Source organism: Periophthalmus magnuspinnatus, chromosome 19 (genome assembly GCF_009829125.3).
Source record: "Periophthalmus magnuspinnatus isolate fPerMag1 chromosome 19, fPerMag1.2.pri, whole genome shotgun sequence".
Taxonomy (NCBI): Eukaryota; Metazoa; Chordata; class Actinopteri; order Gobiiformes; family Gobiidae; genus Periophthalmus; species Periophthalmus magnuspinnatus.
Window position 1 is genome coordinate 28,753,947 of NC_047144.1, and position 14,842 is coordinate 28,768,788.

Here is a 14,842-nt window from a genome sequence, read left to right on the forward strand (position 1 = left end):
TCACTTTTGTTTATGCTGCTCTGAGTCCCGCCTCCCTTTGCTCCCCACACCCTTCAGAGCACTATCACTTCACTACCAGCGTGCATCCTCCTAATGAAACTACCACACATTGCGTCAGATTTGTCAAGTTGTAGCGTATTGTTTTGTAACCTGCTTCTGTGTATTTATGAAAAATGGCCGTGTGGGAGCATAGGTGAAAGCGGCTTGTGGGCGGAGTAAAGAGGGGGTATTGCGCAATTTTTTTTTTAAATCTTTCTGCAATTATATTATAATGTTGTTCCTTCATCAAAACATGCCTGTAATGGTTTTATATGTCATCCCTGCATGTTTGAATAATTTACCCCCAGGCTTTTTCTGAACCCTCCTTAAGATTTGTCCAATGCTCCGCCCACAAGCCTACGTCATCCATGCTCCCACATGACAATTCTTCATAAATATATATGATGCAAAACAATACATTCCAGCTTTACAAACCTCATGCGATTTGCAGTAGTTTCATTACAGAAGATGTCGATTGTAATGTGATATTGCTCTGAGTGATCTCGCTGTGTCGTGGATTTTTTTGTGTGTGTGCATTTTGCATGTTTTTTTTAACGGTGTACGAACGCTGTGTTCTGTGTTCTGATTGGCTGAGGGACGTGCCGTGTCTCCTGTACAGTACAGAATGTGTTCAGCCAAATTTACATAAATGTTGGATCGCTGTGTGACTCTGAAGTGCTGTATGTTTGCAAGTTTTCTCCCCAACAAAACCCACAATGTTGATGAAACATTCTGCACCGACAAAGGCACCTACACCCGCACCCAAAAGGCCAAGGAAGATGCTAACCATCGCAGAAAAAGTTGGACTTCTGAACATGCTAAGAGAACGTAGAAGTTACGTGGCGGGAACTGCCGGCTGGAACTGCCCGCAACAAGATGGAGAGACAAGATGTGTGGATGGAGTGTGCTTTAGATTTGTGGATCAGTGACTGCAGGAAAAAGAACATTACGAGACATTACAGCGGCGCCAGGATGAAGAGGCGTGGTCAGAGGAACTGTGAAATACACCTGAGTCACTATTAATCATTTCTTATGTGTCCAACCTCATAGGTTGATCATTAAAATAAAATGTGTTACAGTGTTTCTAAAAGTAGTCATTTTTATTTAAAGTACAGTATAGTATTTGGTTTTGTTCTATAGTACTGTGCTTATTCAATTTTTTTTAATCTATGGAGGTTTGAACTTTGAGAGTGTTTAAACAAGAGAAAAATGTGAGAAAATGTGAAAGCCTGTGTATAAAGTGTGTGGAGAGGGGTTTCTTAAAATATATGTAATAATTGTAAAAAATAAAGCTGACTACTTTGCGAATTTCAACTATTGCGGGTTATTTTTGGAACGTAACCCCCGCGATAAGAGAACACTGTGCACGGGATGGTTATGGTTAATTTATTGTAATCTGGCCCTTTAGAAACATTTTAAACTTTGTCCTTTTGTCTTGCAGAAACCACCGTTGCTTTTTCTCCCTCTCAGGTCCAGTTCTCTCAGACAGTGGACAGTGGACACAGGGTCATGGCTGACTTGACCTCTCGTACGCTGCAGTGCAAATCAAACGCACTGTTTACTTCCCAATGGATTCTGTCACCATGGCGCGTCCAAGAGCAAGTGAAAACCAGCTCTCAGACTCACGGTAGGTACATCATTAACATTAATTAGAATAAATTTGCCTGTCGAGAGCACAATTATTTTGTTACCACACAAATTGGTTATAGCTCTAATTGCAGATTACAGCCGAATGAGTGACTCGCAGCTCTGTGGAACAATGGGCTAATACTTAAGCTCATGACATGTGTGAGTAACTGCGAGGGCCGTGTGGGATGCTAATCTCTAAAGCTCCCACATTATGAATCATTCAGCCTTTTAGAGCTTCGAGACAAATTTGATTTTGGAGTCCACAGATAGAGGTGGATAGTACTTTGTTAAATATACTCATGTACATGTACTTGAATATATTATACTTATATAAATATAAAACTATATATTTGACAGTGTAACAGTACTCTTACTTGAATAAGTTTCTTTCCACTGTATGTAAGTCTACAAGTGACAAAATCTGTAAACTGAAAATATGATGTTTTGAATATCTGTGTTTTTTAGTCTGCTCCTTCAGAAAGGTTTAGTTTACCTCACTTTTGGGGTCTGTTTTTAAATATTTTGTCTTGACATATTCAATATTTGAGTAATATTTTGAAGTTATGGTACTGTTACTTGAGTACATCATTTGCCTGCTGCTGCATGCTTCAGTCAGGACTGAGGCTTGGCAGTGGATAGGGGCTTTTTTTGTTTATTTGTATATATTGTTTTGTCTTACACATATATTCATAAGCTTTGGGGAGGACTATTTCTTTCTGAGACAAAATGTAAAAAAGGAAATCCAGAAACTTTGGAGAGATGCATTATTATTCTTTCATAAAAACATACCTGGAGTTGCATTTTGCTTCTTTCACACTTGTTTTAGTAATCCTCTCTATAAAGTCATTTGCCTCTGAGCCACAGAAAATATACTATATGAATTTTCCCAGGACTGTTGCGTTTTTAAGTCCATAAATCATCACCAGACTCGTTCAAACATTGTGCTCATTTCTATTGGATGCTTACATCAACAGAATCTTACAGCTAACCACAAGGAGGGTTCGATTAGGGCCCGGGAGAGATCACATAATTAAACATGCCTGGGTGACATCTAAAAACTCTTCAGGCATATTTTTGAAGAGAAAACAATGTTATAACATGGAAGAAAGCTAAAATGAAAATCGACTTTGCATAATATTCACTCTTTAAATCAGTCCAGAAAAAATGACAAAAAGACTGAAATATGACAAACCAATACCAGATTCACGTTTCAGAATATGTTTGCACCGATCTAAACTACAAGGTTAGCAGTTTTTATGCAGAATGAGACAGGAGATTTTGTTACGGTACTTCAAAAATTGAGGCTTTTATGATTTGCTAATTGCATCCATTCAAAATGCAATTTCGATTGCGATTAATCTTGCGGCCTTATAATGCCTCCGTTATGCCTGGTGCCTTACCTCTCCAGAGAAGGCTTGACCATTGAGCAGGTGTTCTGAGCCCTGGCTGTCCTCACTGCCGAAGTGTAGCCTGATCTCCTCCAGACGATGGCTGTACGTCATTGGTCCTCCCGAGATGTTCACCAGGTGCTCCTTGTCCAATCGCAGGGACACGTGGCGGCCTGTGTTGTACATGGTCCCGCCCACCTAGACAAGGGAAAATGCAATCTGGTTAGAAAGGCAGACATTTTATGAAGACAGTGTAGTTTGCGGGTTGCGTTTTCAATAGTATCTGAAACTTCTAACTGAATGCAAAAATTCAACAAGGATTTTACCAACCATATTCTGTCATTTTGAATCACCTATCTACACTCCCACAGTCTCAAACTGCAACCCTAAAACCCTCAAAGGTTAGGGTTAGCTAGCACTGTGAAAACTGTTAGATAGGTCTCCATTTTCCATCGAAGTGTTCCATGTTAAATTGACATATATACTGTAAATAGATTATGTGAAACTCTAAATAATTTTCTTTGAATCTGAATAATTGTACGCTTAAGATAAGATGCATATCAAGGGCACATACAAGTTTATCTCATTCTCAGTATATGGACGGACTATGTCTCATGAGAAAGCTCAGAACCTCCAAAACTCACTCACTGAGCTGCAGAGGCTGCACTAGCACTGATTCATGATGGCTACAGGTGCTGGGGTTTAGGTAGTGATTCAGATCAGAGAGAGGCATTCTAGGTTTAAACCAACTACTTTCTGATTTCTAATTGTCTTCAGAACCAAAACACCAAAGTATAATATAAGCAGCATGGCTGTCATGTATAATGCTTTTGTAACTAAGAACAAATCATCATTACAATTGTTATCAGTAAAAGTCATATTTGAAGATGGTAACCTTGTACTTAGGGACAGAGTTAGGCCATGTTTATGTGTCACATGGGCTAACCTAAATCTTACATACACTTTAACCTCTTATATCCTATCCACAGTAGCAGTAGAACCATCTGCATCCTCAGCCTCTCCATCTCTTCCTCTTCAACATCACAGTCACCAGTGCTGACATCTCGTGCAATATTTTCTCAAACTAAATCTACACACTCCAGGGTCTAAAGCTTTTTATTTAGAAAAGCTTATTGTTGATGTTTTTACCTTTTAGCAATTAGTATTTTAAAGTTATTTTTTATTGTAGCACTCTGGTATTCTGTTGAATGAAGAGTGCATTATTAATAAAATGTTTAGGCAGCACGGTGGCTGAGTGGCAACACTCATGTCTCACAGCAAGAAGGTTTGGTTGGATCCCCGGGTCGTCAGGCCTTTCTGTGTGGAGTTTTTCATGTTTCTCCCCGTGTCTGGATGGGTTTCCTCCGGGTACTCCGGTTTCCCCCATCAACCAAAACATGAACGCCCTTCGAGACAACTGTTGTTGTGATTTTGGGCGTTACAAAAATAAAATGAATTGAATTTAAATTAATTGAAATGTATTATTATTATTTATTATTATAAATACCTACAGGTTTACTGAAATCCAGTAAGTCCTGCAGCAAGGCCTTCAAAACATGCATCTTTTCAGAAACTTTTTTAATCAAGGAAAAATATCTTTAAAAGTGCTTACTCTGAACAAATTGACTTCTAAATCAAAACCAACACCGTAGTTCCATATATGAATTCTCAAACCACACCAAAGCGTCTACTAGCGACCACCATCTTTGCATAACTCCACTCAGCAAATTGAGAAAAATGGTCTTTGGAGAGTAGCAATTACTTTATAATGTAAGCTAACCTGCATACATATGTGGTATTATGCACTAATATCGGGTTATGTATATTCCACATCTGCTGTGGTTATAATTGAGGTGGTAGAGGTCCTCCGCTGAGCTAAACCATTCTGCAGAAGTTTAATGGAAGACAAGTCAAACCATGTATTTGGTCTGTGTCTACTCCTGGTCCATTAGTATTTTATTAATTTTATTTGATTTGCTTATGTATTTTTTTTATTTTTTTTATTCACAATCACAGCAATGAAAAAGCCCGTTCAGTAATGCAGCTGGAAATAGATGATTTATTTTTGCCTTAAAGGTCCTATATCACTCTTATGAGCCTTAAGCCATGTTATAATGTTGTTATCTCTTCAAAAACAGACCTGGATTTGTGTTTTGTTTCATTCACACATGTTTGATTCACCTTTTATTATTAGTCTGTAACATCTCCAAAGATCAAAATGCTCTGTTCCACCTTGTGATGTCATGAAGCAGTAGTTTTCAAGTTAACAGCTCCTTTTATGTTTTATTCAGTAGAGATTAGCAATTCCAGGGCTGAAATCATCTTAATGATTCTAGTGAATGTGTATTCCTGTATTGCCACATGACATCACAAGGTGGAACAGTGTTTGCAGTTTGAGGAAAAAAAAAAAACACCTTAAATATGCAGGCCCTGTATGATGCACATGTGTGAATGAAACAAATCAAAACTCCAGGTCTGTTGTTCATGAGGAAATAACATTATATCCTTGGGAATGACAATATATCACTTTCAATATGAATGAATAATTGGGTTGGATTTATACAGTGCTTTTCAAGACACCCAGTGCTTTACAGTGCAGGATTCATTCACTCCATATTCGATGCTGGTAAACTACTATTATACACAACTGCCCTAGGGAAGACTGACGGAAGTGAGGCTGCCAATCTGCACCACCAGCCCGTATACCATATAAATGATGTGTAATCCCTCAGTCATCCAGGTCTGATATAAATATAATGGGAACAGCCATCCATCCATCCATTTTCTTCCGCTTATCCGGGGCCGGGTCGCGGGGGCAGCAGTCTAAGCAGGGACTCCCAGACTTCCCTCACCCCGGACACGTCCTCCAGCTCCTCCGGTGGGACCCCAAGGCGTTCCCAGGCCAGCCGAGAGACATAGTCCCTCCAGCGTGTCCTGGGTCTTCCCCGGGGCCTCCTCCCGGTGGGACATGCCCAGAACACCTCCCTAGGGAGGCGTCCAGGAGGCATCCTGAGCAGATGCCCGAGCCACCTCAGCTGGTTCCTCTCAACGTGTAGGAGCAGCGGCTCTACTCCGAGCTCCTCCCGTGTGACCGAGCTCCTCACCCTATCCCTAAGGGTGCGCCCGGCCACTCTGCGGAGGAAGCCCATTTCAGCCGCTTGTATCCGCGATCTTGTCCTTTCGGTCATTACCCAAAGCTCATGACCATAGGTGAGGGTAGGAACGTAGATTGACCGGTAAATCGAGAGCTTCGCCTTCCGGCTCAGCTCCTTCTTTACCACAACGGACCGATACAGCGACCGCATCACTGCAGACGCTGCACCGATCCGCCTGTCAATCTCCCGCTCCATCCTTCCCTCACTCGTGAACAAGACCCCGAGATACTTGAACTCCTCCACTTGGGGCAGAGACTCACCACCCACCCGGAGAGAGCAAACCACCTTTTTCCGGTCGAGAACCATGGCCTCGGATTTGGAGGAGCTGATTCTCATCCCAGCCGCTTCACACTCGGCTGCAAACCGCCCCAGTGCCTGCTGCAGGTCCTGGCTCGAAGAAGCCATCAGGACAACATCATCTGCAAACAGCAGAGATGAAATCCTGTGGTTCCCAAACCAGACCCCCTCCGGCCCCTGGCTGCGCCTAGAAATTCTGTCCATAAATATAATGAACAGAACCGGTGACAAAGGGCAGCCCTGGCGGAGTCCAACATGCACCGGGAACAGGTCTGACTTACTGCCGGCAATGCGAACACAGCTCCTGCTCCGGTCATACAGGGACCGGACAGCCCTTAGCAAAGAGCCCCGGACCCCATACTCCCAGAGCACCCCCCAAAGGACACCACGAGGGACACGGTCGAATGCCTTCTCCAAATCCACAAAACACATGTGGACTGGTTGGGCAAACTCCCATGAACCCTCGAGGACCCGATGAAGAGTATAGAGCTGGTCCAGTGTTCCACGACCAGGACGAAAACCACACTGCTCCTCCTGAATCCGAGGTTCGACTATCGGTCGGATTCTCCTCTCCAGTACCCTGGAATAGACCTTACCGGGAAGGCTGAGGAGTGTGATTCCCCTGTAATTGGAACACACCCTCCGGTCCCCCTTCTTATACAGAGGGACCACCACCCCGGTCTGCCATTCCACAGGTACTGTCCCCGACCGCCACGCGATGTTGCAGAGACGTGTCAGCCAAGACAGTCCCACAACATCCAGAGACTTGAGGTACTCAGGACGGATCTCGTCCACCCCCGGAGCCTTGCCAACCACCTCAGTGACTTCAGCCAGGGTGATGGACGAGTCCGTCTCTGGGTCCCCAGTTTCTGCTTCCTCCTCGGAAGACGTGACAGTGGGATTGAGGAGATCCTCAAAGTATTCCTTCCACCGCCCGACAACATCCCCAGTCGAAGTCAGCAGCTCTCCACCCGCACTGTAAACAGTGTTGGTGAAGCACTGCTTTCCCCTCCTGAGGCGTCGGACGGTTTGCCAGAATCTCTTTGAGGCCGTCCGATAGTCCTCCTCCATGGCCTCCCCGAACTCCTCCCAACCCCGAGTTTTTGCCTCTGTGACTGCCCGAGCCGCGGCACGCTTGGCCCGCCTGTACTCATCAGCTGCCTCAGGAGTCCCACGAGCCAACAAGGCTCGATAGGACTCCTTCTTCAGCTTGACGGCATCCCTTACTTCCGGTGTCCACCACCGGGTTCGGGGATTGCCGCCGCGACAAGCACCACAGACCTTACGACCACAGCTACGAGCAGCCGCATCGGCAATAGAGGTGGAGAACATGGCCCACTCGGAGTCCATGTCTCCAACCTCCCCCGGGATCAGGGAGAAGCTCTCCCGGAGGTGGGAGTTGAAGACCCCCCTGACAGAGGGCTCCGCCAGACGTTCCCAGCAGACCCTCACAATGCGCTTGGGCCTGCCAGGTCTGTCCGGCTTCCTCCTCCGCCAGCGGATCCAACTCACCACCAGGTGGTGATCAGTTGACAGCTCAGCCCCTCTCTTCACCCGAGTGTCCAAGACACGTGGTTGAAGGTCAGATGACACGACAACAAAGTCGATCATCGACCTCCGACCTAGAGTGTCCTGGTGCCATGTGCACCGATGGACACCCTTGTGCTCGAACATGGTGTTTGTTATGGACAAGCTGTGACTAGCACAGAAGTCCAATAACAAAACACCGCTCGGGTTCAGATCGGGGAGGCCGTTCCTCCCAATCACGCCCCTCCAAGTGTCACTGTCGTTACCCACATGGGCGTTGAAGTCCCCCAGGAGAACAACGGAGTCCCCGGTTGGTGCACTGTCTAGTACCCCTCCCAGGGACTCCAAGAAGGCCGGGTACTCTGCACTGCTGTTTGGCCCGTAGGCTGACACAACAGTGAGAGACCTGTCCCCGACCCGAAGGCGCAGGGACGCGACCCTCTCGTTCACCGGAGTGAACCCCAACACGCAGCGGCTGAGCTGTGGGGCAATGAGCAAGCCCACACCAGCTCGCCGCCGCTCCCCGCGGGCAACGCCAGAGAAATGGAGAGTCCAACCCCTCTCAAGAAGTTGGGTTCCAGAGCCCAAGCTGTGCATGGAGGTGAGGCCGACTATATCTAGCCGGTAACGCTCAACCTCCCGCACAAGCTCAGGCTCCTTCCCCCCCAGCGAGGTGACATTCCATGTCCCCAGAGCTAGTCTCCATGTCCGGAGATCCGGTCGTCGAGGTCCCCGCCTTCGACTGCTGCCCGGATCTCTCCGCACCCGCCCCTCATGGCTCCTCCCGCAGGTGGTGGGTCCACGGGAGGACGGCCCCACGTCGTTTCTTCGGGCTGGGCCCGACCGGGCCCCGTGGGGAAAGGCCCGGCCACCAGGCGCTCGCTGCCGAGCACCCACCCCAGGCCTGGCTCCAGGGTGGGGCCCCGGTAACGCCAGTCCGGGCGACGTAACTGGCCTCGTTGTAACTCTATATAATGGGAACACTATTTTTTTATTTATGTTTTTTTTCCTTATGATTTTATCTAGTGTACCTTACATATATATACAACACTGAACGAGAGGTGTATCGGCCCAGTGGCCAGGTGCCTTTTTGGGTGTAGTGGGCATGAGCAAGAGACAATAGCCTACTATTAAAATCCTCCTGGAAAGTACACAACAACAAAAACATATCAATGCAAGATGCAACTACAGGACTGTGGCTTTGATTATGCTATTTCCAGACACATTTTACTCATATTCCTATGAGCACTTTGAAATGTAAATTCAATGTACCAGTATTGCACACTGAAGACAGCTTGTATCTTTGTTATTGTTCTTTATTTCTCTCCTCTGAATCGTCGCCATTACAAGTTCAACCTTTAAAGCACATTTGTAGCTACCTTGTGAAGCTTTTACATCTTTTATTTTTGTTTGTTGACAGTTATGGGACAATCCTCAGGGCTTTATTTAATTAGCCTGCTAACTTCTCTTCCTCAAACGGTACCGACAGGAACAGTGATAAAACACTACGGCGCTATCTGTGCTAGCACAGTTAGCTAAACTCTTAAAGTTTTTATCTTTGCTGTTTTTCATTATCTAGATCAAGTTGTTAGACAGCGTGGAAATCCTCGCATGGTTAGACTTTATAACTTTTATTCCATGTCTGCTCTTCTCCCAAGTTTTTCGATTTTTATTTTTATTTAAAATCTTCTTGTTCACATTTCCACAGAAAAAAGCCTTCCCACAAGTTCTGAATATATTTAGTGGTTCTGAAATTTCAGTAGTTTTTAAAGCGCGAGATGAAAACTAGAAGGTGCACTAGAAAAGGAAAAAAAAAAAAAACCTAAACTAAAAATAGTGTTCCCATTATTTTTAACAACGCAACAAAATAAATAAAATAATAATAATAATAATAATAATAATAATAATAATAATAATAATAATAATAATAAGGTCCTGTACCAGATTTTTCCCTTGTATTTAAGACAAATTTGTCTGGCCCTTGTACATATATTTTGTATAAGCACTATGTACTGTCTGTATCTAATTTTAATTCATAAAATAATGAATAATGAATTTATTCAGTTAAAGCTTTTATTGCACAAAATATATATTGAAAAAAAAAGCATAAACCTGTAACAAGGGTCACCTACTTGTGTCTGTGAAGGGATATGTTTAATGCCAAACTGTGGAACTTTCTAGAAATGGCAATAATAACTTCTTGTGAAAGGTCAGCTAACTATCTCCTTGGAGATTTCTACGTCTTTGCCTGGAACAGCCCACAGTATGATAATAAACTTAAACGTAAAGTGGAACTAAACTAAACTAAACACTAAGTCCACTTTTTTGGTACTAAACTGTGTATATGGTGTAGCATAGCATTGTCTACTGCTCGTAGTCATTTTTCTTTTGGTAGCTTTAGTGCAAACTAGGTACATTTGTAGCTTTCTGGTGTGTGCTGCCTTCAGTGGCCTGTGCAATTTCAAGAAGTTGGTGACATCGGGCAGGACTGCACTGATTAAAAACAGGTGGGGGTGGAGTTTGAAATATGGATACCTGTTAAACCAATCACACTGTTCCTCATACCCCCACACCCTGCCCCTCCTCCACTGTCATTCTCACCTTTAGTCCTCCAGGCACTGCCCAGTTTAGCAGCTCTACTCAAAATGTGGTTGTGGGCAGAGTTTGGGTGTTTAGTTTCACTTTAAAGCTGCTTTGATTGCTCTAGATACATTTTCTGACAAACATGCACTTTCTGTGAGCGAAATACACTGCCTGGCCAAAAAAAAAAAAAAAAGTCGACGCCTGGATTTAACTAAGCAAATAGGTCCGAGTCTCCTGCGGGTGGTCAGGTCTAGGTTCAGCAACAGTCTGTGCTCAAAGAATGAGGTCAGCTGACACCTGAATATACTGAATGACCAGGTTATTCCATTATGGATTTTTTTTCCTCTGATGACACAGGCATATTCCAAGATGACAATGCCAGGATTCATCAGGCGATGACAGAGTGGTTCAGGAGCATGAGACATCATTTTCACACATGGATTGTCCACCGCAGAGTCCAGACCTTAACCCCATTGAGAATCTTTTGGATGTGCTGGAGAAGGTTTTGTGCAGCATCAGACTCGACCATCATCAATGCAACAGGTGAAAAATTAATGCAACACTGGAGGGAAATACATTTTGTGACACTGCAGAAGCTTATCGAAACAATGCCATAGCGAATGTGTGATGTAATCAAAGCTAAAGGCAAACAAAATATTACTGTGTGACCTTTTTTTTGGCCAGGCAGTGTAGATAATAGACGCAACTTCACACATAAAGACCCCAGGAATCAAACCCATGACCTAAAAGTTCCCTTGTGTAAAATAATGACATTAGCTTATCATTGCATTTTGCTAGTTGGAGAGCGCTTCACTTGGAGACACTGATCCAGCTGGTGGGAGCAGACGCTGTGGGTGAGTGAAAAAGTTGCCTGGTCATTAGTCATGTTTCCTCCGCTGCAATCACCAGGCAAAGTCAATGCACTGGAAAGGTTGCAAACAAAGCACAGCCACTAGATTGCAGTGTGGCGTCCCATTTTTCTGCGGCGCCCGACACTTGAGCTAAAGTAATTATTACAATTCAGATTCTGAGAGAAAAATGGAAAGTTCTGTCTGCTTATAAAAAATAAAACACAACCTCAGCCCATAGGATAGGCTAATGTGTGGTGCACATCTCACAACAGCCATGATTATGATTCATTTGAATGGTATTATTTGGTATTAAAGGTGTAACACAGCAAACCTAAAGGTGCATTCTACCATAAATGTCCTTCTTGTTTCCATGGAGATGTCATTTCTTGGCATATCTTTCTCCATGGTGACACACAGTTGGTTAATTACAGGTCAGATGTGTGAAGAGGTGACCCTGCTCATAGAAAGTCTGTGTGTAAAATAGATTTTTTTGAGCTTTCTACCATGTTATAACATTACTCCCTCATCAAAAAGATCCCTGAAGTGGTTTTCTATGTCATCCATGCATGTTTGAGTAATTTAGCGATCTCTCTCAGGCACTATTCAAATACACCTTATGGTTAGCTGTAAGATTCTGTGCAATGTTCAGCCCACAAGCCCATGCTCCTTCACAAGTGATACTTTGCAGATGATTTTTATCAACCTTCCCTGGGAATGTAATGCAAACTGTAAGTTTATTTTAACACAATCTGACCATAAAGAACGAATTTACCTGGAACTACAACAGGTAAGATGATTTGTGCTGTTAGACAAGACCCTCCCAAATAACATTACAATCACAAGCTAGCTAGCATTAGCCAACAGTTTTTCAGTTCATGGATGCTCGTTTTGATCACAGGCTTCTGAAAATGTATTGTTTAAATCAATCTATTTTTTTAGGTAACACAACAACTACACAAACCTGCTGCGATGTGCAATTGTTTCATTAACGGGATGCACACTGATTGTGTTGTTATAGCATTTCAGACAAACAATAACATCTCTAGGATGACTTCAGAACCCCTAGAGAAAAGTTACATAGTGCATCTTTAATAACGAAAAATTCACTGAGATTTCACATTACAAAAAAAAACAAAAAACAAACCTCACTCACTAGTAGATGGTACCATTGACTATAACTTCTGACAGGCCTATCACATAGTACATCACTACACCACACGCTGCCAGCGGACTCCATTTAGATACAAACTTTAATCAGACTGCAACAATTGTTATTTTGACGCCTGTCATTGCATTGCACTGATACCGTTCCAGCGATTAGACAGCACCGAGATGACAGCTAGCAATGTACTCCGCATAACTAACATGGACATACAAAGAAATATATCCATATCCACCCGTAACATCTCCACCAATGCACCTTATAGTCAATTTGATACGGACATCGGCGTTGGTGTCTTAACGGATTGCACATTAGAGATAATATCTTTCTGAGCGTAAACAAGCCATAAAAAGAGATTGTTTTGGAGGTGGAGGACAAGGGAGCGGTGGGGGTCAGGTACACGCGCTAATAGAAGACATCCGTATGGCGTTGCTAATGAGAAAACACTATAGGGTCATCATCATTATCGGAGCGCGGAGATCGATGCCGCAAATTAGCCTGGTTACAGCAGAGATGTCTTGGCTAACTACTGTACGTGTTCACTTATTAGGCAGTGCTTGCATGGAACAAAGGAAGGGGAAAAAGTGGAACAAGATAAAAAAGTCTATTAGGGCAGTTTGGGAAATTGCACGCAATAAAAATAATTAGTGTTATGATGAGTCAGTGTGTCTACCAAAGCTCAAATAGGCAGCATTATTCTAACAGCAAGATTTGGACACTTGAAATGTTCATATTATCTACTCAAAGAGCTCTGCTGCTTGTGCCAGTGCTTTTGGGACAGGGTTGTCAGGTACAAATTAGGTGGCTCTTGAGTCACCATGCATGAAAGAAATGGGTTTAGAAGAGGACTACTTTATAATGAGACAGATATAAAATAATATGATAAGACAATAGTTAATGGTCCTCCACCTGCTTGTCTCCATGGAGATATTTTTGCTTTGTCTGTAATGTCCTATAGTAGGACAACATATATACACTCACCTGAAGGATTATTAGGAACACCATACTAATACGGTGTTTGACCCCCTTTCGCCTTCAGAACTGCACGACATGGTGGTCATGAAGGGATGGACATGGTCAGAAACAATGTTCAGGTAGCCCGTGGCATTTAAACGATGCCCAATTGGCACTAAGGGACCTAAAGTGTGCCAAGAAAACATCCCCCACACCATTACACCACCACCACCAGCCTGCACAATGGTAACAAGGCATGATGGATCCATGTTCTCATTCTGTTTACGCCACATTCTGACTCTACCATTTGAATGTCTCAACAGAAATCGAGACTCATCAGACCAGGCAACATTTTTCCAGTCTTCAACTGTCCAATTTTGGTGAGCTCGTGCAAAATGTAGCCTCTTTTTCCTATTTGTAGTGGAGATGAGTGGTACCCGGTGGGGTCTTCTGCTGTTGTAGCCCATCCGCCTCAAGGTTGTGCGTGTTGTGGCTTCACAAATGCTTTGCTGCATTCCTCGGTTGTAACGAGTGGTTATTTCAGTCAACGTTGCTCTTCTATCAGCTTGAATCACTCGGCCCATTCTCCTCTGACCTCTAGCATCAACAAGGCATTTTCGCCCACAGGACTGCTGCATACTGGATGTTTTTCCCTTTTCACACCATTCTTTGTAAACCCTAGAAATGGTTGTGTGTGAAAATCCCAGTAACTGAGCAGATTGTGAAATACTCAGACTGGCCCGTCTGGCACCAACAACCATGCCACGCTCAAAATTGCTTAAATCACCTTTCTTTCCCATTCTGACATTCAGTTTGGAGTTCAGGAGATTGTCTTGACCAGGACCACACCCCTAAATGCGTTGAAGCAACTGCCATGTGATTGGTTGATTAGATAATTGCATTAGGTGTTCCTAATAATCCTTTATAATCCTTTAGGTGAGTGTATCTGTCAGTTATATTACAAATGTTTTTATTGCTTGTAGTCACTATAGATGAAAATATTGTTGGATCGGATATCCGTTTCAAAATATCGGTTCAGCTCATAATCTCGTTGGACATATAATCTCCATGGAGATTGATATGTTTAATGCCATACTGTGGAACATTTCAGGCAAAGCAATAACACCTCCATTGAAAGAAGTAGGTAGCAGACCTTCCGATATGTTTCACGTTTGTTGGGTTTTGCAGAAAAAAAAAAAAAAATCAACACACTTTTTCATTTACTGTTTTTTTCTTCTTCTTTATTTTCATGACTAT

General features: G+C 43.5%; 1 protein-coding gene across 1 annotated transcript in view; it reads right to left on the reverse strand.

The window, feature by feature from the left end:
• Positions 1–14,842, reverse strand: part of ca10a (carbonic anhydrase Xa) — a 352,599-nt gene that overhangs the window by 54,149 nt on the left and 283,608 nt on the right. Inside the window, exon 4 of the mRNA XM_055229558.1 lies at positions 3,069–3,254. Within this exon, the coding sequence (XP_055085533.1) occupies positions 3,069–3,254 (186 nt within the window). The remainder of the gene's footprint in view (positions 1–3,068; positions 3,255–14,842) is intronic.